A 27,341-nucleotide genomic window follows, 5' to 3' on the forward strand; every position below is an offset into this window, starting at 1 on the left:
CAAATGTCCATAAAATTTCAAAATGTCTTTTTCCAATTGACCAAATAATCCCTTGTCACTGTATGCATAATACTAGAACATCAAAGAATTGTTCTTAAATTATTAAAGTGGTCATCTCTCCACATTAAACAGTTGATCAAACATCTGAACAAATGACAGACCTATGCCAGAAATACTTTAACCCCAGCAGTCCAGTATACAGAGGGAGGTGTATCTGAGCTCCAGCCCAGCCTGGTCTACAAAGCAAGTTTCAGAAGAGCCAGTGATACATACGGAAACTTTGTCAAAAAACAAAACAAAGAAGGAAATTACCTAAACAAAAAGAAATGAGACTTAACATATTCATTTGACAAAAAATTAAAAATAAAGCACTTTTAAATTTAACAGATATGAATAAAAATACTCAAATAAGGGAATAGTAAAATAAAACAAATATAACATAACTTTCATTATCTTACTCATTTGTTTTTTTTTTTCCTCCTGATTTTCAAGACAGGGTTTCTCTTTGTAAGCTTTGATGCCTGTCCTGGAACTCGCTCTATAATACCAGTCTAGCCTTAAACTCTGACTCCCGAGTGCTGTAATTAAAGGCATGTATGTATCACCACAACATGAAGCAGGTTTTGTTTTATTTTTCTTTATTGGTTTTCTTTTTGTGACAGGGTTTCACCGTACAAACCTTCCTTCCTGAGTAATACCTTTGTCAAACAGCGTAGGATTCCTCAACCTTGGAAGTTCTATGATTAAAGGTGCTAAAGAACTTTTTTCCTAGTACTCATTCTGTAGACATTTAAAATATACTGCTTCACAGAAGAGTTTGTCAGATATGCTAGGCCTATAGGCCGAAGATGGATGTCCCAACATTGCTTTCGCCATATCTCACACTTTTTGGGAGTCACGCGCTAGCACTTCCTGCTTACTCAGTTAATATTATTTCCTTCTCAGGTCTCTGATGGAGTTGAAGACTTATATTTTTCCTTATAGATTCAAGAAATTCAATGAAAAGATGTAAATATATAAGGCTTAGAAACATTAAAAGACAGTTTTGGTAATTGAAGTTAGAATAGAAAAAGAAAGGTAGTGGTTAGAGCCACATGGGAGTTCACAACGGTCTGTAACTCCAGTTCCATGGGACCGGATACCCATAGCAAAAAATAAATAAATAAATGTAAGTGAATTAGGTATAACCTTTTAGAGTATTTTTTCTGAATTGGTCATTTGCTAATGGACTAGACATTGCTGATTTATTTATTGTACAGTTGTTATACTTATGGTATATACTTTCTCTTTTATTAGTTATAAACTATATTTTAGACAAGAAAGTGGAAATGTGATATTTTGTTTGTGTTCTAACAAAGCTTGCCTCAAGAGGTAGGATCTCTGTGAATTTGAGGACAGACTGGCATACACAGAAAAATCCTACCTTGAAAAATAATATATTTTAAAATAAATATATAACATAAACATGTTCTTGTTCACTCAGTACACTACTAGGAAGTACTAATTATCAAGAAGACATGAATTTCACCTGAGGTATCAGTGAAGAGTTTTATTTGTAAAATTGTAGATAGAATCCTGCTATTCAAGTACTCTACAATTATGCTACACTTCCAGTCCAACACGTAATTTCAAACACGTTATGGTCAAAAATGTCTAAGATTCAAAGAATAACTGAAGTTTTTCTTGCAAGTAAACACATTATTAAGAACACAATATCAACTGCGCAATGGTTACGCATGCACTTAGGAGGCAGAGACAGATGGATATCCGTTGAGTTCCAGGCCAGTCCGTACTGTTATAGACAGAAACCCAGTCTCATAAAAACAACAAGGGGGCTTGACTGGAGAGATGACTCGGAGGCTAAGAGCATTGGCTGTTTTTCTAGAGTTTTCTTGAGGTCCTGAGTTCAATTCCCAGCAACTACATAGTGGTTTTAACTAACTACAATGAGATCTGGTGCCCTCTTCTGGTATACAGGCAGAACATTATATACATAATAAATAAATACTTTAAAACAAAAAAGATGAGGGGAAAAAAAGAATGCACGGGGGGGGGCAGATACTGAGTTCAGGCCAATCTGATCTATAGACCAAGTGCCAAGACAGTCAAACCTACACATAGAAAGTCTGTCTTTAATAGATAAACAATATTTATTAAAAAAGGAAATTTCATTAATATTTAAGTATTTCTCAAACCCAAGGATTTTATATTTAGAATACATAATGTAACAAGAATAAACTTTAGTTTAGGAAATGTTTCAAACAATGGAGATTTCTCAAAGGTTAAAAGGACTGGCTACTCTTGCTGAAAACTACAATTTTTGTTCCAGAAAATCTAATCCCTTCAAAGGTATCAGGCATGATATACTGTACATACATGCCTGTAAACACTCAAATACATGAAATAAAAGCTTTCTTAAATAACAAAGTAAGTTGGGCATGGTCATGGTGTCACACACCTTCATTCCAGCAACAAGAGTAGCAGTGGCAAGTAGATCTCTTGTTAGCTAGAGGCCTAATATACATAGGAAGTTCCAAGTGTGCAAGGGCTACAAAGGAATATCTTCCCTTAAAAAAAATATATCAAAGAAACTAAATTTAAAATGTTCCTCATATAAAGTCAGTCAGAGGTTAACGATATGTCCATTCAATTGTATAAGACAGGTAGGATGAGTCAGCCGGGCGATGGTGGTGCACGCCTTTAATCCCAGCACTCGGGAGGCAGAGGCAGGCGGATCTGTGAGTTCGAGACCAGCCTGGTCTACAGAGCTAGTTCCAGGACAGGCTCCAAAGCCAGAGAGAAACCCTGTCTCTAAAAACAAAAAAACAAAAACAAACAAACAAACAAACAAAAGACAGGTAGGATGAGGGGCTGGAGAGATGGCTCAGTGGTTAAGAGCATTGCCCGCTCTTACAAAGGTCCTGAGTTCAATTCCTGGCAACCACATGGTGGCTCACAACCATCTGTAATGAGGTCTGGTGCCCTCTTCTGGGCTGCAGACATACACACAGACTATTGTATACATAATAAATAAATTAATTTTCTTAAAAAAAAAAGACAGGTATAATGAAATGCTCGCTCTCTCTCTCTCTCTGTTTTATGAGACAGGGTTTCTTGGTATAACAGCTCTGGCTAGAATGGAACTCTCTCTCTCTCTCTCTCTCTTTCTCTCTCTCTCTCTTTTTTGGTTTTGATTTTTCGAGACAGGGTTTCTCTGTAGCTTTGGAGCCTGTCCTGGAACTAGCTCTTCTAGACCAGGCTGGCCTTGAACTCACAGAGATCCGCCTGCCTCTGCCTCCCAAGTGCTGGGATTAAAAACATGTGCTACCACCCATGGCCAAAACGTACTTTCTCATGAAATACTTGGTTTTAAGTAAACTTGAGACTGTTGTCTTATTTTACTACATGCGGTTATTTCAAATGTTATTAATTCCATATGAAATGAAGCTGACTTAAAATGATCAGTACAGGGCTGGAGAGATGGCTCAGTGGTTAAGAGCACCGCCTGCTCTTCCAAAGATCCTGAGTTCAATTCCCAGCAACCACTTGGTGGCTCACAACCATCTGTAATGAGATCTGGTGCCCTCTTCTGGCCTGCAGGCAGAGTACTGGGAATACTGTATACATAATAAATAAATAAATCTTTAAAAAAAATGATCAGTATAAATGCTATTAAAACCTGTTTCAGCCGGGCAGTGGTGGCGCACGCCTTTAATCTCAAAAAACTTAAAAACGAAACAAAAAACCTGTTTCAAATGATATTTTGTTTTTAAGATTATATGAAATGGAAGCTAGGTATGAATCCCAGCACTTGGAGACAGAGGCCGATGAATTCTGTGTAGGTCAGCCTGGTCTACAAATCAAGTTCCAGGACATCCAGGGCTGTCTCAAAGATAAAGTGTCTCTCTCGCTCTCTCTCTCTCTCTCTTTTTTTTTGTTTTGCAAGACAGGGTTTCTCTGTAGATTTGGAGCCTGTCCTGGAACTAGCTCTTGTAGACCAGGGTGGTTTCGAACTCACAGAGATTTGCCTGCCTCTGTCTCTCCAGTGCTGGCATTAAAGGCGTGTGCCACCACCGCCCAGCCAGAGAAACTGTCTTAAACACACATACAAATATGCATGCATAAATACACAATAATGAAACCAGGGCAACAGTTCATAATCATTGTTTTTAAGGTACCAATACTGCAAAAGGAAGTAATACTTAAGATCAAACTCATCAAGTATGTTTAAAAAGTAGGGTTTCTGGTTGTTTACAGAACATTGTAACAAATTTAAAAGGAGAAAAAAGTCAATAGTTACCTCACAGGGCTCTTGTCTTTTCTGAATGGACTTTTGCTTCGGGAACGCCTTCTGCTGCAAGGTTAAAAAGTTTCACAAGTTATCCTAACAGTAATATCTCATTAGTTCCTTAAAAAACAATTTAAGCAATTCAGAAGTATGTTTAAAAACCTTAATTTGATGCTATGAGGCAACCCAATCTTTCCTCGGATGGCACTGTTAAATTTTGGTCCGGAGCTAAAAAGAAAACACAAAATTACACTAGTTACAGGTTTAGGGTCTTGCTATGATCAAGTTTATGGGCTCTGCAGCAAGTCTAACAATGATTAGGCAGCTTCTTTTCTACCTCAATTATAAAGAGGAAACAATTAGAAAAATCTGTAACTTTATCTCAGACCTGTAGCCCTTTTATATATTTATCTATCCTGGACCAGTTAGAGGTGCCAAGAACATAAGTTACAGCCTCAAAAATTTTTCATTCTAAAAAAATTCATCACATCTACTTTTAGTTTTTCACCCATATAATCATGAATACAAGATTCTTTTAAAATATAGAAATAAGAGTAAAAAATGCTTCTGAACTCTCATTGCAGCATCAGTTTACTACGCAGTTCTTTATGAAAAACAAATACACATTATATAGGGAAGAATGACTTAAACTCTTGCTCCTCCTGGCTCAACTTCTGGTACTGATCAGATTAGTGTTGAATTACTGAGCCATTGTAGCCATATAAAGGATTTTTTTGTTTTGTTTTTTGAGATAGGGTTTCTGTGTTAACAGTTCTGGCTTGCCTGGACCTCGCTCTGAAGACCTGGCTGGCCTAAACTCACTGAGGTCCGCTTGTCTCTTCCTCCCAAATGCCGGGATTAAAGGCATGTGCGCCACCACCACCCAGGTCATGTAATAATTCTTAAAGAGAATATCAACACATTTAATGTACTATGTTTTATTGAAGAAAATACTTATGATATATTCTTATTTTTGTTTAATTTTTGTTTTCCTGCAGCTCATTCTATACAATAGGCTGACCTCAAACTTTTAATTGAAATTTAAAGCTAATTCACTCATTAGACAATTGAGAATTTTATTTATTCAAAGACAACACCCCCTAAAGCTGATACTAATATTGTAAAACAGTGTAATAAGAGGATTTCATAATAACTCATTCAAATTACAAATGTTTTTTGTACCTTTATAAAGGTAAAGATTACTCAAGGTTTTATAAGGTAGGTACATGTTAATTAGTATGCAACAATAGTCCTCAAAGGACCATCACAGAGGTTGGGTAAAATAAAGAAATCAGAGGGCCTGTCATTAATACTTAGATAGTTTTAATAAAAACTTTGTCAACCTGTAACTAAGCATTTTCATGTAAAATGGATCTGACCCTTCTAAACTTAAAAAAATAATTTTTTAAAAATAGGGTACATACTTGGCTTGGAATTCACATCAATATGGACTGGGACTTGGCTGTGAGCCGCCTCTTCTGCCTCACTAAGCCCTAATAGTAAGATACTTACTGGAATGATTAATGATCATTTAAGTATATAAATTTAATTAATATGTATAAAATATTCTGTCTGTATGTCTGCAGGCCAGAAGAGGGCACCAGACCTCCTTACAGGTGGTTGTGAGCCACCATGTGGTTGCCGAGAATTGAACTCAGGACCTTTGTAAGAGCAGGCGGTGCTCTTAACCACTAAGCCATCTCTCCAGCCCCCTATAATTTTTTTTTATTATTTCATGTTCATTGGTGTTCTGTCTGGTAGTATGTCCTTGTGAGTGTATCTGATCTTGGAGTTACACAGCTATGAACTGCCATATGATACTGGGAATTGAACCCCAGTTTCCTGGAAGAATAGTCAGTGCTCTTAACCAGTCAACCATCTCTCCAGCCCCATAAAAAGTATAATTTAACAAGCTATTTTCTCTCTTTTACTACAATTAATAAAAAAAAGTATTGTAGATTTGGGGGTATCACTACGAACCCTTGGCTGGCCTAGAATTGGTTGTCCTTGAATTCACAAAATCTGCTTCTGCCCATCCAGACTACCAGGTTTCTGCCTTAGTTATAAATAAAATAGTCCAGTTATAGATTCAACAGTTCAACTGGAACCCAACACAAGAAAAGTTTAAATAGAGCAGGGTGTCAGGCACAGCCCACACCCACGCATCCATCCTCTACAACAGTATTCTAATTTTTAAAGGTAGCTGGACCCATTTAGTTCATCCTAGTAAGACAATTAACAATCTTACTTAAAGGATGTGGAATAAATCATGAGAAAATAACAGTAATATTTTTGATATATTATCCAGAATTAAATACTGTGGCTCCATTATCATCATGTAAAGTCTAACACTGTGGCTCCATTACCCTCATGTAATGTCTATAAAATAACTAGGAGGAACCTAGAAACATGGGAAGCATCCACAGAAACATACTATATTCGTAAATGAAAGAGTCAGAACCTAAACTACTCAAAGATCTTAAAAGTTAATACCAGTATCTCACAAAATCCAGTATTCTGAATATGTTGTTGACAATTATCATGATTAGTTTATGTCCAAGTTTATTCGTTAACAAAAGCTTAGGGAGTGACTGATTTAGTCGACTGTTTTTGAGTTAAATACATAACTACTTAAGTTTTAAAAATTAAATGTATTGGTTAAGGGCAATACTGGCAATACTGCTTTCACAGAGGTCCTGAGTTCATTTCCCAGCCATCAGGAAGCTCACAAATACCTCTAACTCCAGCTCCAGAGGTTGGGTAGTTCAATGCTTGTGGCCTACAGTGACACTTAAACTCACTTGCATTTGGCCAACTCATACAAGCATAAATACTGTAAAAGTAGTTTAAAAGGTGTGCTTAGAAAAGAATTTAGGACTTAGGTAACCATTAAGGAAAGACTGTAATTGTTTCAAATACTTGTTTATAAACACAATTTTCCCCCAAAATATATGTGAATTTCTTATGTGCATTGTTGCTTTGCCTGCCAGTTACCTTGTTATTTTTTCTTCCACAACCCTGCGAAGCTGAGCGTCGAACCCAGGGCCTTGTGCTTAATGCTCTACCACTGAGCTAAATGCCTGCGTGTATGTCTATGTGAGGGTGTCACAAGCCCTAGAACTGGAGTTGTAAGCGGCCATGTTCCTGCATGCTGAGAATTCAAACTGGATCCTCTGGAAGAGCAATCAGTGCTCTTAAAATAGTGAGTCATCTCTTTTTGCCCCAGGTGAATTTTTAACAGTCATAATGAAATTATCTTAAATTTCCTTAAATAAGGCATGCAAATTTCTGTAACAATCTACAAAGCTTAAATACAAATAATAAAGAGTAATAAGCCTAAAAATTGAGAATACATATTGACGAAGGATTTCAGTTTCCCAGTCACAAACAATATTCTTCATATACTGTGCTTAGATACGTATTTTGTGTTCTAATAGCTTACACAATTTAGGTTTTTCTCTACCAAGCACTCAAATGCTTTCTTTTAATTTGGACTGGCAAGCAAATTATTGCTAGTTGGTCAGAAAGAGTTGGTAAGTTTTGAAGTTTATAAATCAGTCCCCATATTGTATTTTCTCCTTACTAAGCTTCAATGTCAATGTCCTTCATTTTAAATGTTATTGAAAAACAGAATCTTACAATTCATATTCCCCCAGTTAACTTGCTATCTAACCAGAGGTAACAAAAGTCCTAATTACAGTTACATACTAGGGACTTCTGTAGCGGCCTCGGAATCTTCTATCTCGACTTCGTGAGCGGCTTCGTCTCCTTTCTTTGCTTCTACTTCGCTTTCGTTCCCGGCTTTTGCTCTTTTTCCTTTCTCTATCTCTACTTCGCTTCCGTTCCTTACTTTTGCTTCTCTTTCGCTCATGACTACGACTTCGGCTCTTGCTTTTTTTTCTCCTGAGGGGGGGAAAATATCATTATCATGCTGATTTAAACACTAATATATACTTCCTTTTATGGTCAAAATGTTTACCCTTTTGTAAATGTATTTTTACCACACTGTACAATGGCACAAAAATCATATTTTAGGAAAAACAATTTCTAGGTAGGGACATAAGACCCCAACCTTTGCTTCATGTTAAATGAAGACAGCCAAAGAATTGAGAAACAGGTTTAAGAGGAAGAATTTGCAATCATCTCCTGAGGCAGCTACAGCTTGAAACAAGAGACAGGACTTGCTGGTAAGTAGACAACCAAGACTGAGCATCAGAAAACGATTTATCTGCCATTCCCATAACAGACCACCAAGCATAATTGTAATCTATAAGTTATAGTAATAAGTTACATTATGTTCACATTAAAGAAATAGTAATTGTCACTTAAAATTTTCCATACAACAATTTAGTTCAAGTCAACTGACACAATGTACAGGTAAGCATATTTTGAACGTCCAAAACATATACATAGCATTTTACTTTTCATGAGCAAAACTACAATGATAAAGGATACTAAGAATGCAATAATATTCACTTTTAGAACCCCAGAGTATTGTGACCATAGAAGTTTTCTACTTAAAGCTATAATGAAAATGGAAAATGCCCTTTTAAGCTAGTTTATACAAGCCTGTGGGACAAAATTAAAATAACTTGACCTTCCTTGGAAACTAAAAAAGTCTATTAGTTATCTTTCCACTCATTTCTGTTCCTCATAGTACTTCACCCACTGGTTTAATAATTAAACCTTGAAATCTGTATCTCTGTCATCACCCAAATTAGAGGTGCCTTCAGATATTTCAATGTAAATGAAAGACATTTTGAAATAAATTTATTCCACCAAAATATCCATTTTGACAACTCTACATCATTAGGAAAATTAATTAGCTATTGAATCTGTATCAAAGCAAAGTTAGCAGAAGAACAACTGAGGTGTGCCTCAGAGAACCTGTAAGCAGGTCATCTTAGAGTGCATTGAAAATAGAAAATGAAGACACCCACCTTCTGGAATCTTGAAACCCACACTCCAATCACAAGGAGATGTAGAGCTTTCCAAGGAGGCAGAAACTTTGTCTAAAATTTCAAGATAATCCACCTGACTGTCAGAAATATGCTAGGTAGCACATGACAGAAAATTAGGCTACACTCATTATTTATATAGAAGTCAAACCAACTCCAATGCTCAGAAGGGCAACAATTAACATTCCAACTTTGATGTTTCAATTCTGACACTATTTCTTAAGAGTAGAGAATTCTGGAATGGCTAAAACCTACGTCCTACCTATAAATTAGGGGACAAGGTAAAAATTCAATTCCCCTGAAAAAAAAAAAGGACAGTAAGTTTTTGCTCTGCTCAAAGACAGCCCACAGCAGAGTCAATCTGCCTATTTACCTCTCATATGCCCCCAATCTTATTCTGCCAAAGGAGCTTAAATTATAAATACATAAATCAGAGAGCTAATTTTAACCAAATGTCTTGCTAATCCCCAACTACATCTGAAGGCAACCCCAGATAGGTAAATAGACAACATACTAAGATAGCAGAAAATACCATCTTCCATATAAAAGCCCAGACAAAAGACTAGTGTTATAAGAAACCAAGATACTTCTATAGAACATTTATCAACTAAAGAAATGGTTATAAAAATCCATCCTAATAGTCAAATCCTGTTACAACTTAAATGAGACTTTCCCAAGTATTTAGTGGCAGTGGAAATTGTACTGAACATCATTGAAGTAAATGGTCCACTGGGCCTTTGGACTTTTTGGTTATATGGCCTCTGCTGTAAAGGTGTTTTGCTATAACTGGATTTGACCTCTTCCATGTAAGAAGATCTAAATTTTAAATGCAAAGTATTCTGGAAAATAAGAAAAAAAATAGAAAAGTCATTTATTCCAAAATTTGATAATCCATACCACAGTAGCCAATATATTTTAACTGTGCCATTTTACTGTTATCCTTTTCTAAATGATTCTTTAAAGATGTTAACAAAATGAAGTTTGATTTGAGACTGCAAAACTGGTTACAGCAAAAAATACTTCTATGAGGAGCAACCTCAAGTACCTAAAGAGTTTACTGGAGGCCTTGACAAACTCAGTGTTAAAATTCTTCTGAAAATAGGCAAACCAGTTATTTCCAACTCTTATCCCTTTACTACTGGGATATGATACAATGAGTGTTACAAGTCAGCTACAATTGTTTAAACAGAAGTTTATTTACTTAGCTAACTTTGTCAGAATGTACAGTTTTTTATTCTACCTTATCAGCAAGTTATCTCCAATTCAATAAGGTTTTAGCATGAAACATACAAAAATGACATCTACCTTAGGTTAACACAAATTATCTTAAAATGAGTAAATACTTGTTTTGCATTTCACCGAGCATTTCAAGTTTTCTTCTACAATATGTTCAATTAGTTTAAATGGCACATTCCTTCAAATCACCATATAATAAAAGCTTTGTGACTAAATTAGGCAATTGCCTAATTTAAGTCAACTGTAACTATAGAAGCCTTGAAAAATCTCAAGATATTACTAATTGAAGTGTTTAGGAAAGTCTTTAAAACAGTTATGTTAAATTGTCCAACTGACTGTACATACAACAGATAAAAAACAAGAAACAACAAAAACCCACTAGGTCTTATAGAGCGCTCAGTGGTTAAATTCCTCATAAAAGCTTGGTGATCTTAATGAGGTTAGTTACAGGATTAAAAGAATACAATCTGAAGACAGTGGGAAGTGACATCAAAAAAGTGGAAAGATTTGCATTTAAGCTTATCCTCATCCTTTGCACATTTATGATAAAAATCTTAGTTACTAAGTCACACCTAAAGTGAGTGATTTTTATAAATTGGTAGAGTCCTGTTCCAGTATTTTAACATAAAATTGCAAAACCCAAGACTTTAGAGAATTGTTTCTTTCGCAAAGGTTAAAAATGCATGGAATGAGCCCTGTCAACTTGCTCTCTGTATTCACTTTTGACTAGGAGGGAAACATTACTGAGCCCACCTAATCTTGTTCAAGAAAAAAAATTTCCACAAATTAGACCTTTTTCCCCTTAGCATTTATTTTTGCATTTTCTACAGGGTCTCACTATGAAATCCAGGATGGCATTGAATTTATGATCAGCCTGCCTCACCTTAAGGAGGGTCTTGTAAGCTGGCATCATCACACCCAACCAACATCAAAATTAATCCCTTACTACCATACTAAGATTATAAAACTTTGGCTTAGCAAAACCTAAGTGATCCACACTTTCTCATCTATTTTATGAAATTCTATCAACCTACCCTAACGAAATTGTAAGGATGACTGAGGTAGATATTATGAAGCACTCTGAGCTCACAGAAGGAAAACAACCACAGAGTCAAGTAAGTGGCTATTTTACCATCATTTTCATTATGTATTATGGGTCATAACAAAATATTTTAGTATGGCATCATAAACATGGGCTAGAACTTAATGCATGTAACATGACCTTATGATATTAAGAATCACTAATCTTGGAGCTAAATGGTAATTTCACAACAGCTGACAGGCTCCATCTTTATAAATTGGATCCTGTTTAAACTGTTAATATACCTTTTTATGTACTATATTACTGTGTTGTCCGTAATATGAAGTTCTTATTTCAGGTTACTCATCTACCCCAAATAAACTACATATTCTTAACGATCTCCTTAGATACACTAGAGATAAAAAGGCCCAAAACAATGAATAAAAATATATTTTAAACAAAGAGTTACTAAGCATGCCCCTTTATTACTACCAAAAGGGTTCTTTAAGCAGCAAGGAGCAGAAATAATTCATAGCCAATTCCTTTAGTGAATGAAGGTAAACAGTATTTTCCATGGTCTTTATATTATCTTTGTTCTAATGTAACTCTTTTATTCAATGACTATCACATCTCCAAAAAATTAAGCCAAAGTTACCAAATTTACAACATTATAGAACTCAAGAGAATCATGGGATCCTTGGAGGGCAAAGTGTCCAGAAGGTCTCTGAAACCATATCCTGAAGTCTACATCGCAAAGTCCATAGTTTTATGTCCTGAAGGACTTTCTCATCCCAAAAGGTATGACCAGTATTCTAAGAAGCGAAGAAAACCATAGTTTGATGCTTTAGGCAAAAGAACACAAGATATCCACCACATGAAGTTTAGAAACCCACCCTCCCAGGTTCCTTGTTAAAACTTACTTTTTGCTACGTTCTTCGTGGCCATTAGCACTGCTCAACTTGTTCTCATCCTAAGCAAGGTTGATAGAAGAACATCATGAGGACGAAGTGGTAACATTTCAAGTTGTCAAAGGGTAAAGGGAATAGGAATAAGAAAATACAAGACAATTTTAAAACTAATTACTTATTTAGTTTAACATGGAAGGCTATAAAAAAAATTTAGATGGTATACGTTTAACCACTTTGTTGCTAATAATTAAGTCATCAAGAAACAAAAATTAAAATCTTTCCACATTAACGTATTTACTTTCTTACATTGTTTAGAGATTAAATAAGTTATCAAGAGTTACAATGTTGAAGTGGTTAAATATGATTTCTATGAAACATGAAGTCATTGAGTTTTATTCCATGTGCTATTGTCCCTCTTGTCGGTACCATGGCTCTATTTCTGCCTAAGCCCCAAGTGGCCATGCTAGCAGCCAGCCACTATCGATTTCCTGTGACCGATGCCATTCCTGAGATCTTCGCCCATTTCCGTTGGAGGGTTGGGACTGTAAGAGCTTGATGCCACCTCTGTCACACATCTCGCCCTGAAGCAAACAGGGATTCACACTGCTTTAGTAATGTTGACTCCCAAGAACCCAAGAAAAGTTAATTAATAATTCACCAGTCCAGCCTAAACATTTCCTACTTCCATACCTGTTTACATGGAATTACATCCATGTTAAACTAAGACAAGAAACATTAAAATCAGAAAATACATCTTCAAGAGTCTAGCATTACAAAATTACACTATTTAAATTAAAACTATCAGAATTCATCCAAAAGGAACCACATGGTCGTGCTACGCTCGAAAACAAATGTATTATTTTTAAACGGTTTATGCGCAACGTTTATTTCAAAGTTTGAACACATCAGCTATAGTAGTATATCTGCTGAATTACAAAGCTTAAGGTTTGTGATACCAGTGATAATGCATGCATACTGCTATTTTCACCACCAACTGGTGAAAGAATGAAGGGCGTTTACTTTTACTGTGATACTGACTGTCATTGCATTATTAACCAAAATAATTCCTTGGTAGATTTTAGTGTGAAATACTATGGTAGGGCCTAATTAAAAACAATATACTATGGAGAGCAGTAAAACAGTCATCAAGTGACTCTAACACGTGACACTGCCTCTTGCCTTTTGGTGGTTTTTTTTGTTTGTTTGTTTTTGTGCTAATTTCTATTCAGGGATCCAAGAATTTTAGTAATTATTAACTGAAAAGCAGATAAACACCTGCCTGGTTTTAAGTTTTACTATCACCAGCCTTATATCTATTATTATAAAATAAATTTTTAATCTCACCCATTTCTTCTTTAAAGACTTGTAAGATGATTTACTTGTCATGGACTGGTTATAATTTATTCTTGGACCCCTGCTATTTTCCCAAACCACTACATTCACCTTTTTTGCTATACCAAACTGGAGCTGGTTAATTCTTAGTTGAGTCATTTTACCTAGGGGACCACGGTACAGCGATAAGTCACTCAATTACTACCTTATGATTGACAGTTCACACTGGAATCAAAGGTGAATTCATGGGAGTAGAGGTGAGATATCGTTAGGCAAGTCTACAAAGAGAGATAGATGGGCATTTATTCATCACGCTGAAGTGAAACTACTGCACAATATTATTACATCAATAGCATATATTTACTTTTGTAAGTTACATGTAATGCATCTCTGATAAGATAATCAAGAGGGCTCCGGGAAGGTTAGTTTACATTTCAGCAGTAGTTTCGTGAATAATGCTAAATTAAGAAATATATTAAAGCTCACTGGCATGTTTTTCTCACCTTCTTGTAAGGGGCCTCAAGCATTGCTTCAATATCAATATCGTCTGCCATTTTCTCTACACGCCTAGGGAAGAACACGATAATCCTGTAAGTAAACAACTTCCAGTTCTTCTTTAAAAAAGATTTCCTCGGCCTACAAAATTCAAATTTTAAGCAAAGTCCTTAAAAAGCCCTACAATGACGAAAATTGTGGGATGCGCATTAATACAGTTTTGATTCGGCCAAGCAAGCGTGAAACGCTTCTTTTATCAAACACACGGTCAGAACCCAATGTCTGATCTCAAATGCCGCCTCTGAAACTCCCGAAACCGAACCCGAGAATCTGAGGCTGAGAGCTTCCTTCCGCACAAAACCCGCGCTGCCATTTTAGCGGCAGAGGGAAACTCCCTCTGTTGGGAGGGGTTGTGTACCAAAGTAGCATTCGACAGGCGCCATGTTGGGAGGTCGCGACCAGCCCCGGCCTCGAAAGGACAGATCTTTATCTGCCCGAGGTCCCCAAGGAGGGCCTTGCCACCACCAAAATAGCCGCGGTGCGCTTGCCAGAAATGAAAAGCACAGCTACGGACCTGAAACCGACCTTGTCGAGAAGCCCCCCACCCCCGCGCGCGGCTCAAAGCCACCGCAAGCTGCCCTCGGTACCTCGGCCCACCCGACCCCGGGAAGCGGACCACGCCAGTCCGCGACGCCGCGTACCTGTGCGGGCTTTCGCGCGCCTGTGCTCGGCTCGGGAAGTCTGCCGCTGCCGCCGCCGCCGGTGCTACTGTTAAGCCCCTAGGCCCAGGCCGCGGTACCGCCCAACCCGAATATCGGGCCCCGAGGGCGTCTAGGCCCAAGCGAATCTAAAAGAAACAATGGGATTAAAGGAGCCCGCGCGGGAGAGCAGGGCAGCGGCTTTGGCAGTTCAGGATCCACCCCTGCGACAGCGTCGGCTCGCTCCCTGAAATGGCGGCCGCTGCTCCTCCGTACTCATTCACCAACACACATACACACACACAAACACCCGGGGTCTCCCGGAGCCTCAGCACGGGCTCTCGCGAGAAACTGCCCAGCGTTCCAGACTGGAAAAAACGAAATATCGCGAGATCTCAGGAAGGCTTCGGCCACTGTAGCCCAATCTCGTGCAATGATTGCACCACAGAGGAGCCCATCCCCCCTTTCCCCTCCTCCCCCACCGGAGGTGCATCGAAATCTCGCGATGCTACGCCGTCTCTAAGGCAAAGACAGTTGGTGCACTGTCTGTCAATCTTTAGAAGAATGCTTTGCTGAGTGGAGCCTCGCGGTTTACCCCGGCTGGTGTCGTCTCCTCCCCCGACCCCTCACGATCGACCTCCCCCGACACCCTCCTCCCACCCAGGTGGCTGTCAAGGTCGCCATAAGGCAACCTATTATATAGTACATAAGGCTATGGAGTAAGACGTTCGTTTCCAAATTCACTGATGGTGAAAACTCATGCAGACGAGAATAATCAGGGGAAGTGGGAGAATAATAAAAAGTACAATTGCTTTGTCATTCGGTGTCGCTGGTTAGATGCGTCCTCGATGGTGAAGCTTCGGAACACCCTTAGAAGCTGAAGGTGGGCGAGGTTATAGAAGAAACTATTTCCCTCACCAATGTGTAGCTCTCGACTCCCTGCATGTAGTCGTGCCATGTATCACTATTGCTTGTTACTTTAAAAGTATCCCTTTTTTCCCCTAGGATTTTGGGAAATAAATCCACGTGTTAATTTATTGCTTTTGATGTTTATTAGGCTTTTATTTTGTTGGGGTTTTTTCAGATTTTTTTGGGGGGGTGGGGTGGGTGATACTGTCGCAGAGGACAAACTGCGAGGTCATTGTAAGATTTTTTTCCCCCTTTCATAGAAAAGAAAATGTTTAAAATAAAATTAAATATCAAACCAGTCCTGAAACCTACCCGACAGTTTGAGGATATAAAAGATTCAAAATGTGACACCTTGATTGGTGTAGCTGACCTTGGGCAAGTAAATTAAGCTCTCAGAGTATATATCCCATTTCCTCCTCCGAAGGAAGGAGGGAGAATGTAATTAGTAGCCAGGGGAAGCATCAGTGACCAAGGCAGCAAATGTTCATATATGTATTCCAGGTTTAGCAGGGAATGTCTATCCAGGTGATCTCGCCATGAAATGAATGAAGGCTCATTAGTAGGATGAAAAATAAATATGGTGATTGAAATGCTGGAAAAAATACTTTAATCATTGATAACTTCTAGGAGGGCGCTGGAGAGATGGCTGAGAGGTTAAGAGCACTGGCACTTCCAGAGGTCCTAGTTCAATTCTCAGCAATCAAGGGTGGCTCACATCCATCTATAATGAGATCTGGTGTCATCTTCTAGCTTGCAGGCAGTACACTGTATACATAATGGGAAAAAAAAAGAAAACAAAACTTCTAGGGGCTGGCAATGTAGCTCAGTTGTCATATTGCTTGCCTAGCATGCCTGATGGAGCATGCTTTAATTCCAGCACTTGAGAGGCAGAGGCAGGCAGATCTCTGTGAGTTCGAAGCCAGCCTGGTCTACAAGAGCTAGTTCCAGGACAGACAGAATTGTTTTTTGTTTTGTTTTGTTTTGTTTTGTTTTGTTTTTTTGGTTTTTCGAGACAGGGTTTCTCTGTGGCTTTGGACCCTGTCCTGGAACTAGCTCTGTAGACCAGGCTGGTCTCGAACTCACAGAGATCTGCCTGCCTCTGCCTCCCGAGTGCTGGGATTAAAGGCGTGCGCCACCATTGCCCAGACAGAATTGTTAAACAGAGAAACCGTGTCTTGAAAACAGAAAAAAAAAAAAAAGAAAGAAAACAGAGGCAGGGGGATCTTTGTGAGCAAGAGGTCAGCCTAGTATATATTGGGAGATCCAGGCTGCATAGTAAGGCCCTATCTCAAACAAGACCTAGAGGACATGTAACCATAAAGAGGCCCAGCACTTGGGAGGCAGAGGCAGGAGAATATCTGTGAGTTCGGGGCCAGCCTGGTCTACAGAGCAAGCTCTGCAACAGCCAGGACTACACAGTGAAACCTTATCTCATAGAGAGAAAAGGAGAGAGAGGCTTTCTCTCTCAGATATGGTAGAATACTGAGATCCCCATAGCTCCTACTGAAAGACTACACTTCCCAGCTTCTTAACCTATAAAGGGCCCTAATCCCATCTTCCTCTGCAGGCATTTTGACCATGGGGTGGGGGAGACAGAAATGGCCCCTCATGTGTAAACATGGTCCTGGTCTTGTCTGTCTCTTTACAGTTTCCCTTAATTAACAATGCTGCCCTGGGCTGACAGTCAAGGCCAACCGTGACACTTAGTGAAAGCCCATGAAAAGGATAAACGATGCTGGAGAGAAAGCTGAGGAACCCATTCAGGACACTGGCAAATACACAGCTGCTGGGCAGGGTGACCTGATGCCCTCTCCTGACCTCCACAAGCATCACGCACGCATTTGGTGCACAAACTACACACAAACAAAGCACACGTACATTAAACATAAAAATAAAATGATTTGCCGGGCATTGGTGGCGCACGCCTTTAATCCCAGCACTCGGGAGGCAGAGGCAGGCGGATCTCTGTGAGTTCGAGACCAGCCTGGTCTACAGAGCTAGTTCCAGGACAGGCTCCAAAACCACAGAGAAACCCTGTCTCGAAGAACTAAAAAAAAATAAAATAAAATAAAAATAAAAAAATAAAATGATTTCTCCTTTAAAAGTTGAGGCTGGGATGGAGTGGTGAGAAAATTCCATAAACTCAGCACACCAGTGGGAGTGGCAGGAAGATTAAGACTTCCAGGTTTCTGGTCAGTGGTGGTGGACATCATCGATCCCAGCACTCCACTCTGGAGGTAGAGGCAGACAGAGAGGAGTTAGAGGTCAGCATGATCGACAGGGTGAGGTCGAGGACAAGCAGGGCTACACAGAGAAACACTGTCTCAAGAGAAACAAAGAAGTCAGAGTTCCAGGTGGCTGGGCTATTGGGGTATACACATGTAATCCCAGGATTTGGGATTTGGAAGCAGGAGGATAAGCAATTCCATAACAACCGCAGACGCTTGGTAAGTACACGACAAGTTAGTATTACATAAGGAATACCCTCTCTAAAAACATAACAAGCATTGGTCCTGCCAAAAGGCTTAGTTCTACAATAAAGGATGGTTAAAGGATGCTTGGCCATGCTTGTAATCCCTGCCCTTCGGAGGCAGAGCAAGAAGACCACCACAAGTTCAAGACTGACCTACTCTACATAGCAGGATTCAGTATCCTCCCAAAAGAAGCACAGTTAAAATTTGTCTTTTAGAGAACAGATATTCACAATTGTAGGCCCATATTTTTACATAGGGTGACCGCCAGGGCTCTCAGGCCATAGTTAGTATCTGGAGCAGTCACATACCCTCCCAGATAGGCTATCACTACCCTAACAAAAGCTCAGGCTACGCTGCTCCTTGCTTTGTCATTATGTAGATCACCTGAGAAGAGGTGTCAATTCCAAGCTAGTGACAGAGCTGCAGACATGACTTTAATCCTGCTACCCTGAAAACAGAATGTTAATGAACGTCTACCTCAGTTTCCCTTGGGGGATAAAAGGTGTTTGGATGATAAATGCTGGTGATCTTCAGGATTTGAATGAACCCTGAGACTCACTTCTGATATTGCTGTGTGAACTATGTCTCAATTATTCCCTCCCCTCCAAGCCAGTCCAGAGAGGGAAAAATAGTTTATGTTGGGGCTTTGGACCCCAACACACAATAAGTAGTAATATTCCTTTAATCCATTTCCTAAAATTCTATATTCTTCCATTTTCTGTGTGTCACTTTGGATGGAACACATGGCTTTAGTGCTAGGCATGATTTTGGCACTGCTGTAACCCCAACCTCATTCTCATTCTCTTTTTTTTTTTTTTTTTTTTGAGACAGGGTTTCTCTTTGGTTTTTTTGGAGCCTGTCCTGGAACTAGCTCTTGTAGACCAGGCTGGTCTCGCATTCTCTTCTTTTTATTTTACTTAGGGTCCCACATGCTAAGAATGCTCTACTACTAAATGTATGGGCTCTCTTTTAACTTTACATTATTTACTTTTTAAGAAGTGTATTTGCCACCGGGCTGTGGTGGCTGGTGGTGGCTCACGCCTTTAATCCCAGCACTCGGGAGGCAGAGGCAGGCAGATCTCTGTGAGTTTGAGGCCAGCCTGGTCTACAAGAGCTAGCTCCAGGACAGGCTCCAACTACAGATAAACCCTGTCTCGAAAAACAAACAACAACAACAACAAAAAGAAGTGTATTTGCCGGGCAATGGTGGCACACACCTTTAATCCCAGCTCTTGGCAGGCAGATCCCTGTGAGTTTGAGGCCAACCTGATCTACAGAGCTAGTTCCAGGACAGCAGCCAAGACTGTTATACAGAGAACTCCTATATCAAAAAACAAACGATTCTGGGCAGAAAAGATTCCTATTGTTCCATGCACTTGCTAGTCTGTGTGCAGCTTAGTAAAAGAACTTGATAAGATCCAAGGCTGAGCTTCACCAGCGTAGTATCTGATCTAAAAGCCAGGCTCACAGCCTCCCACGTGCTAGGATGAAAGACCTGAGCCAAAAACTCTTTTTCTTTTTCTTTCTTCTTTCTTTCTTTCTTTCTTTCTTTCTTTCTTTCTTTCTTTCTTTCTTCCTTTCTTTCTTTCTTTCTTTCTTCCCTTTTCTAGATAGGGCTTCTCTGTGTAGCTTTGGTTGTCCTGGAACTCATTCTGTAGACCAGTATGGCCACAAACTCAGAGATCTGACATTACCCAGTACAACTTTCTCTCCCCCCTTTTTTTTTTGTTTGTTTTGTTTTTAAATAAAAATTTCTCTAGCCAGGCGTTGGTGGCGCACGCCTTTAACCCAGCACTTAGTAAGCAGAGGCAGGTGGATCTCTGTGAGTTTGAAGCCAGCCTGGTCTACAGAGTGAGTTTGAGGCCAGCCTGGTCTACAAAAACTAGTTTCAGGACAGGACCTAAAGTTACTGAGTAACTGTCTCAAAAAAACTTTAAAAAAAAAATTAACCCTCCCCCCAAACAAAACAAAACACACACCTAAACTAAAACACACAAACATAAAACTGGAAGTTACCATCACAGGAGAGTTTATTTATTTTTAAATTATTATTAATTTATATTTTGGGATATTTTTCCTGTGTGTATGGTTATGTTATATATATATATATATATATATATATTTTTTTTTTTTTTTTTCAAGTCAGGGTTTCTCTGTAGCTTTTTGGTTCCTGTCTGGAACTAGCTCTTGTAGACCAGACTGGCCTCGAACTCACAATCCGCCTGCCTCTGCCTCCTGAGTGCTGGGATTAAAGGCGTGCGCCACTACCGCCCGGCTTTGTTTGTTTTTTGAGACAAGGTCTCTATGTAGCTTTGGAGCCTATCCTGGAGCTTGCTTTGTAGACCAGGTTGGCCTCAAACTCATAGAGATCCACCTACCTCTGTCCTCCAAGTGCTGGGATTAAAGGTGTGTACCACCACCACCTGGCTCTATATTTTATTTTTTTATAACAGGGTCTTCCTGTGTAGATCTGCACTGGCCTGGAATTATATGTAGACCAGCCCAGCTTGAATTCACAGAAATCCACCTGTCACTCCCACGGGCCCAGGAGACAGTAAATAGGAGCTCAGGAAACTAAAGCTGTTATTGTACAGACTGCAGTGGTATTGATTTTGTGCATATGGGGGCACTTAAATGTCAGTTCCAGGACAATTTGTGTCAGTTTCTCCTTCCACCACATGGGTCCTAGAGAAGGGAGTCAGGTCCTTTATCCTTTGGTTTTTGAGTTTTGTTGTTGTTGTTGTTTGTTTGTTTTCTAGACAATGTTTCTCAATGTAACATTGTCTTTTCTGGAACTCCCTCTGTAGACCAGGCTGGCCTCGAACTAACTGAGATCTGCCTGCCTCTGCCTCCTAGTGCTGGGTTTATAGGGGTGTGCCACCACACCCAGGGACCAGTTTTTTTGACCTGGTGGGATCTCTTGTGGTTACATGGTCTAGCTGTTAGAGAAGCAAGTCTTTAGAAGTCAGTGGGCACAATAAACCTTTTAAATTTTCTCTCGTCATTGGTTAATGCCTCTTGCCAGCAGATAATCAAGAATACCAGCACAGTTAGCAACATTTGAAGGTGGCTTACATGGAAACAATATTACTTGCTTTATGGTTTATTTAATGTACATTGGTGTGAAGGTGTCAGATCCCCTGCAACTGGATCTTTAGACAGTTGAATTCAGGTCCTTTGGAAGAGCAGTCAGTGCTCTTAACCACTGAGCCATCTCTCCAGCCCCAACAATATTACTTTTACATATGATTTTCAATAATAGTAAAATAGCAATGACCATGCTTAAGGCCTAAGCATATATGCCTTGATGTGTGGCTGTATTACTTTTCCAGATACTTTCAAAGAATCTTACAAAGTAGATTAAACATGTGTTTATAGTTAATAAAAATAAAAAATATAGAAGTACTGCTCTTGCTCCCCTAGTCAGCCAAGGCTTTGCCTCATCCGACACAACTTATTCAGTGCACATTAGTGACTACCTATGATCCTATCCCCCAAAAAGAAAAGTTTTTTTTTTAATTATTTCTTGCGGCCAGGCGGTGGTGGCACACGCCTTTAATCCCAGCATTCAGGAGGCAGAGGCAGGCAGATCTCTGTGAGTTTGAGGTCAGCCTGGTCTACAAGAGCTAGCTCCAGGACAGGCTCCAAAGCCTCAGAGAAACCCTGTCTCGAAAAACAAAAAAAAGAAAAAAGAAAAAAAAAGAAAGAAAAATAAAATAAAAAATTATTTCTTGCTTATTTGCTTTTTTTGAGGAAGGGTTTCTCAGTGCAGTTCTGGTTGTCCTGGAACTTGTTTTGTAGACTAAATCAGTCTAGCCTAGAACTCACAGAGATCAGTCTGCCTTTATTTCCTGCGTGCAGGGTTAAAGGAGTGTGCCACCATGCCATTCTCCAAAATAAGAAAATGTCATTTTGCAACCTCTTGAGATATAATTTCAAAAGCCACAAAACACTACAGCTACCTTAACTATACTGAAAAGCTGTTTTCTCTCACCTTTTTAAAATTTGTTTGTTTTGGCCGGGCGACGGTGGCGCACGCCTTTAATCCCAGCACTCGGGAGGCAGAGGCAGGCGGATCTCTGTGAGTTCGAGACCAGCCTGGTCTACAGAGCTAGTTCCAGGACAGGCACCAAAGCCACAGAGAAACCCTGTCTCGAAAAACAAAAACAAAAACAAATAAAAAATTTGTTTGTTTCTTTCTTTTGAGCCAGTGTCTCTGTGTAACTTGGAAGTCACTTGTAGACCAGATTGACCTCCGACTCAGAGATGCAGCTGTCTCTGGCTCGCAAATGCTGGGATTAAAAGTGTGCTCCACTCCTGCAGACTCACCCGTGCTCACTTGTGCTGTCTGTCTATCTTTCCCTAAAAACCACAACCTTTTTATGAACTTGGATATGCTGATAATTGATCAATTTGAAACCTTATTTTTATTTTATACATATGAATGTTTTGATAACATGTATATCTGCACACCAAGTGTGTGCCTGGTACCGTTGGAGGCCAGAAACTGGCCTGATCAGATCCTCTGAAACTGGGATCACAGCTGTAAGGGGCCATGTGGGTGCTAGAAGGTATCTAGGTCCCCTGGAAGAGGGGCCAGTCCCTTAACTGCTGATCCATCTCTCCAGAATACCCCACAAACAGATTATTTCTCAAGTGTTAATCATCCTTAGTCTTTAAGGAAATGCGTGATGGTCCTTGCCTTTAATGCCAGCAGGTAGGCGGATCTCTGTTTCTGCGCGAGTTAGGCCCAGAGCTTCATAGTGGAAAACCTGTCTTGTTTGTTTGTTTGTTTGTTTTGTTTTGTTTTGATTTTTTGAGACAGGGTTTCTCCATAGCTTTTTGGTTCCTGTCCTGGAACAAGCTCTTGTAGACCAGGAGTTTTTTGTTTTTTTTTTTGAGACAGGGTTTCTCTGTTTAGCTTTGGAACCTGTCCTGGCACTTGCTTTATAGACCAGGATGGTTTTGAATTCTCAAAGATTTGCCTGCCTCTGCCTATCAAGTGTTGGGATTATAAGTGTGTGCCACCACCACCTGGCAGAAAACCTGTCTTTAAATAAAATGTACTCATCAGGCTTTTCTAGAGAATAGAACTGATAGAATTATATACATACATATGTATAAATACATTTATATATGGATATACAAACACATATATACGACTTATTATTCCATTAATTTATTATAAATTTAATTTGTAACAAATTTATAACTTTATTTATAATTCATTTAATATTCATATATGTATATGAGATTTATTAGCGTGTCTTACAGGCTGTGTTTTGAGTAGTCAACAGTGACTGTCTTCTTACAGAAAGGTGAAGGACCTTTCTGTAAGAAGTCCAGGAGATTGGCTGTCTCAGCAGTTCCAATCCAATGCTGGGCTCCCAGGGAAGTCCCTGAGAGCTACCAGGGTTTAGTCTTCCCTAGAGCCCCGAAGAAGTAGGTCTAATACCACTGAAGAAATGCCTTAGGAATTGGATAGATGGATTTGGCAGCGTAAGTGAGGGTAAGCAGGAACAAAGCAAAAGCTTCCTTCTTCTATGTCCAACAGAAGGTGCGGCCCAGATTCAAGATGAATCTTCTACCTCAGATAACCCAACCAAGACAAAACCCTGACAGACCTTCCCAGCTACTTGGGTTTTAGTTACTATCAGGTGTAGTTGATGGTGTAATTAGCCATCAGAAATGGACAGAAATGAAAGAAGACGTCTAAAGTTGACCCCGGCCTTTACATGCTTGTGGACAATATGCGTGTGCACACACCCAGAGATATAGCACACACACTTGTACACAAATTGGTAGGTAAATAACTAAATATAAAATCAAGAAGCCGGGGCTGGAGAGATGGCTCAGAGGTTAAGAGCATTGCCTGCTCTTCCAAAGGTCCTGAGTTCAATTCCCAGCAACCACATGGTGGCTCACAACCATCTGTAATGGGGTCTGGTTCCCTCTTCTGGCCTGCAAGGCATACACACAGACAGAATATTGTATACATAATAAATAAAATAAATATTAAAAATATGGGCTAGGAGCCGGGCGATGGTGGCGCATGCCTTTAATCCCAGCACTCGGGAGGCAGAGGCAGGCAGATCTCTGTGAGTTCGAGACCAGCCTGGTCTACAGAGCTAGTTCCAGGACAGGCTCCAAAGCCACAGAGAAACCCTGTCTAGAAAAACCAAAATAAAAAAAAAAAAAAGGACTAGGAAGATGGCTCAGAGGTTAAGAGCACTGACTGCTCTTCCAGAGGTCCTGAGTTCAATTCCCAGCAACCACATGGTGGCTCGTGGCCATCTATGGTGAGATCTGGTGCCCTCTTCTGGCATGCGAGTATACATGGAAGGAATGTTGTGTACATAATCAATAAATAAATCTTTAAAAAAAATAAAAATAAATAAATAAAAAAATAAAATCAAGAAGCCGGGCAGTGGTGGCACACACCTTTAATCCCAGCGTTCGGGAGGCAGAGGCAGGCGGATCTTTGGGAGTTCAAAGCCAGTCTGGTCTACAAGAACTAGTTCCAGGACAGGCTCCAAAGCTACAGAGAAACCCTGTCTCGAAAAACAAAACAAAAAATCAAGAAAAAGGAAAAAAAGTATTTAACCTAGCTTGATAGCTCACACCTTAAACCCAGCATTTAGGAGGCAGAGGCTGGTTGGTCTTTGAGTTGAAACCAGTTTGAGGGCTGGAGAGATGGCTCAGCGGTTAAGAGCACTGTGTGCTCTTCCAAAGGACCGGAGTTCGATTCCCAGCAACCACATGGTGGCTCACAACCATCTGTAATGAGGTCTAGTTTCCTCTTCTAGCAGGCATATATATGCAAACAGAATATTGTATCCATAATAAATAAATAAATATTAAAAAAAATAAAAAGGTAAAAAAAAAAAAAGAAACCAGTTTGAGCCAGATAGTGGAGGTGCGTGTTTTAATCATAGCACTTGCAGTGGCTGGCAGATCTCTGTGAGTTCAGGATCAGGCTGGTCCACAGAGTGAGTTACAGGACAGGCTCCAAGGCTACACAGAGAAACCCTGTGTTTTATAAACAACGAAACAAAAAAACCAGCTTGTTCTACACAACAAGTTCCAGCCTATCACAGGAGTATAACGTAGGTTAAGAGCATTGCCTGCTCTTCCAAAGGTCCTGAGTTCAGTTCCCAGCAACCACATGGTGGCTCACAACCATCTGTAATAAGGTCTGGTGCCCTCTTCTGGCCAGCAGGCATACCCACAGACAGAATATTGTATACAAAATAAATAAATAAATAAATATTTAAAAAGAAAAAAAAAAAGAGCTAGTTCCAGGACAGGCTCCAAAGCCACAGAGAAACTCTGTCTCGAAAAACAAAAAACAAAACCAACAACAACAACAAAAACACTAGGCTTCAAAGTTGGTTAGTTTATTGTACTGTTTCATTTTGCTTTTTTTTCTTTTTATGACTGTTTAGCTTGCATATATGTTTGTACATCACAGACATTCCTGGTACCTCCTGAGGGCAAAATAGATATTAGATTCCCAGGGGCTGGAAATACAGTTTTGAAACTTCATGTGAGTTCTAGAAACAGAACCCAGCGCCGGGCGATGGTGGCGCACGCCTTTAATCCCAGCACTCGGGAGGCAGAGGCAGGCGGATCTCTGTGAGTTCGAGACCAGCCTGGTCTACAGAGCTAGTTCCAGGACAGGCTCCAAAGCCACAGCGAAACCCTGTCTCGGAAGAAAAAAAAAAAAAAAAAAAAAGAAACAGAACCCAGGTTCTTTGGAAGAACAACCAGGGCTTTCAATCACTGCACTGTCTCTCCAGGCCCATGATTTTTTGTTTTGCTTTGTTTTGTTTTTGAGACAGGGTCTCACTTTGTAGCTCTGGCTGCCCTGGAACTCACTACATAGAACAGGAAGGCTTTGAACAGTTCTTCTTGCCTCTGTCTCCCTGGTGCCGGGATCAGAGACCTCAAAGCATAGTTTGTGCTCTTGAAGTGGTAGGGGTAGATTTTCTCTTTTCGGTGGCTAGGACAAGAATGTTTCTTTTTTTTTTTTTTTTTTTTTTTGGTTTTTCGCGACAGGGTTTCTCTGTAGCTTTGGAGCCTGTCCTGGAACTCGCTCTGTAGACCAGGCTGGTCTCGAACTCACAGAGATCCGCCTGCCTCTGCCTCCCGAGTGCTGGGATTAAAGGCGTGCGCCACCATCGCCCAGCTGTTTCCTTCCTCTTTTAGCTCTCCTCCTTAGAATATTGCCAAATGCTGGAAATCTGACATTCCATTTAGTTCTCATCCTTGACTAGAGAATAGTTAAGGCTTGAAGAACTTTCCATCTACAAAGTCAAACTGGGAAGACCTCAGGGTCAGGTGAGACTCAGGTTGCCTGGGGCCAGGCACTGTGGCGTTGAAGCCCTAGGGCTCTAGCCAGCTGCCTTTGTGGTTCTAGCTTCCTGAGTTCTCACGCTGTCTGATTGCAGAGCTGTCTTCCTGGGTCTGTTGTTGGGTGTTAGGCTGACATGATGAGTTCTGTATCTCCTACCTCTGAGGGCTAAGGAGCTTGCTTTTTTTGGTTTTGATTTTTCCATCATTTTCATGACATAGTTAGTAGTCCTGAGGCTATGTATTAAAATTTGCCCAACCAAGTTTGAGAAAGACCAGTTTCCTAACTTTTGGGTTTTTTTTTTTCCAAGACAGAGCTCTCTGTATATCCCTGGCTGTCCTGGAACTCACTCTGTAGACCAAACTGGCCTCAAATTCCAGAGATCTGCCTGCCTTTGCCTCCAGAGTGCTAGGATTAAAGGTGTGCGCCACCACTGGCTGGTAAAGTTTCTAATTTAGTATTTGGTCGTTATTTGATCATTTTATTTATTTATTTATTTAATTTTTTTGTTTTCTTTTTTGAGACACAGTTTCATTGTACAGCTCTACCTGGCCTGGAACACACTATGTCGATCAGGCTGGCCTGACTGCCTCCTGAGTTCTAGGATTAAATGTGTAGCTTACGTTTTCTAGCGATAACTTAAATAGGCTATATTCAAAATCAAGTAGG

At 39.9% G+C, this 27,341-nt stretch overlaps 1 protein-coding gene across 11 annotated transcripts in view; it reads right to left on the reverse strand.

Moving 5' to 3' along the window:
- Rbm39 (RNA binding motif protein 39) overlaps nucleotides 1–15,279 on the reverse strand; it is a 36,270-nt gene extending 20,991 nt beyond the window's left edge. For 2 of the 11 annotated variants that reach the window (XM_075962721.1, XM_075962719.1), the window contains exons 1-6: nucleotides 14,940–15,279; nucleotides 14,247–14,310; nucleotides 12,424–12,473; nucleotides 7,997–8,191; nucleotides 4,451–4,516; nucleotides 4,301–4,354 (exon numbers count right to left, since the gene is read on the reverse strand). In XM_075962721.1, the coding sequence (XP_075818836.1) occupies nucleotides 4,301–4,354; nucleotides 4,451–4,516; nucleotides 7,997–8,191; nucleotides 12,424–12,473; nucleotides 14,247–14,297 (416 nt within the window). In that variant the 5' untranslated portion in view covers nucleotides 14,298–14,310; nucleotides 14,940–15,279. Of the gene's footprint in view, nucleotides 1–4,300; nucleotides 4,355–4,450; nucleotides 4,517–7,996; nucleotides 8,192–9,228; nucleotides 9,301–12,419; nucleotides 12,474–13,948; nucleotides 14,022–14,246; nucleotides 14,311–14,939 lie in introns of those variants that run through there. The other 9 variants (XM_075962722.1, XM_075962720.1, XM_075962727.1 and 6 more) reach the window with 6 other exon arrangements.
- Nucleotides 15,280–27,341: the final 12,062 nt, after the last annotated feature.

The sequence above is a fragment of the Microtus pennsylvanicus genome, chromosome 2 (genome assembly GCF_037038515.1).
Source record: "Microtus pennsylvanicus isolate mMicPen1 chromosome 2, mMicPen1.hap1, whole genome shotgun sequence".
NCBI lineage: Eukaryota > Metazoa > Chordata > Mammalia > Rodentia > Cricetidae > Microtus > Microtus pennsylvanicus.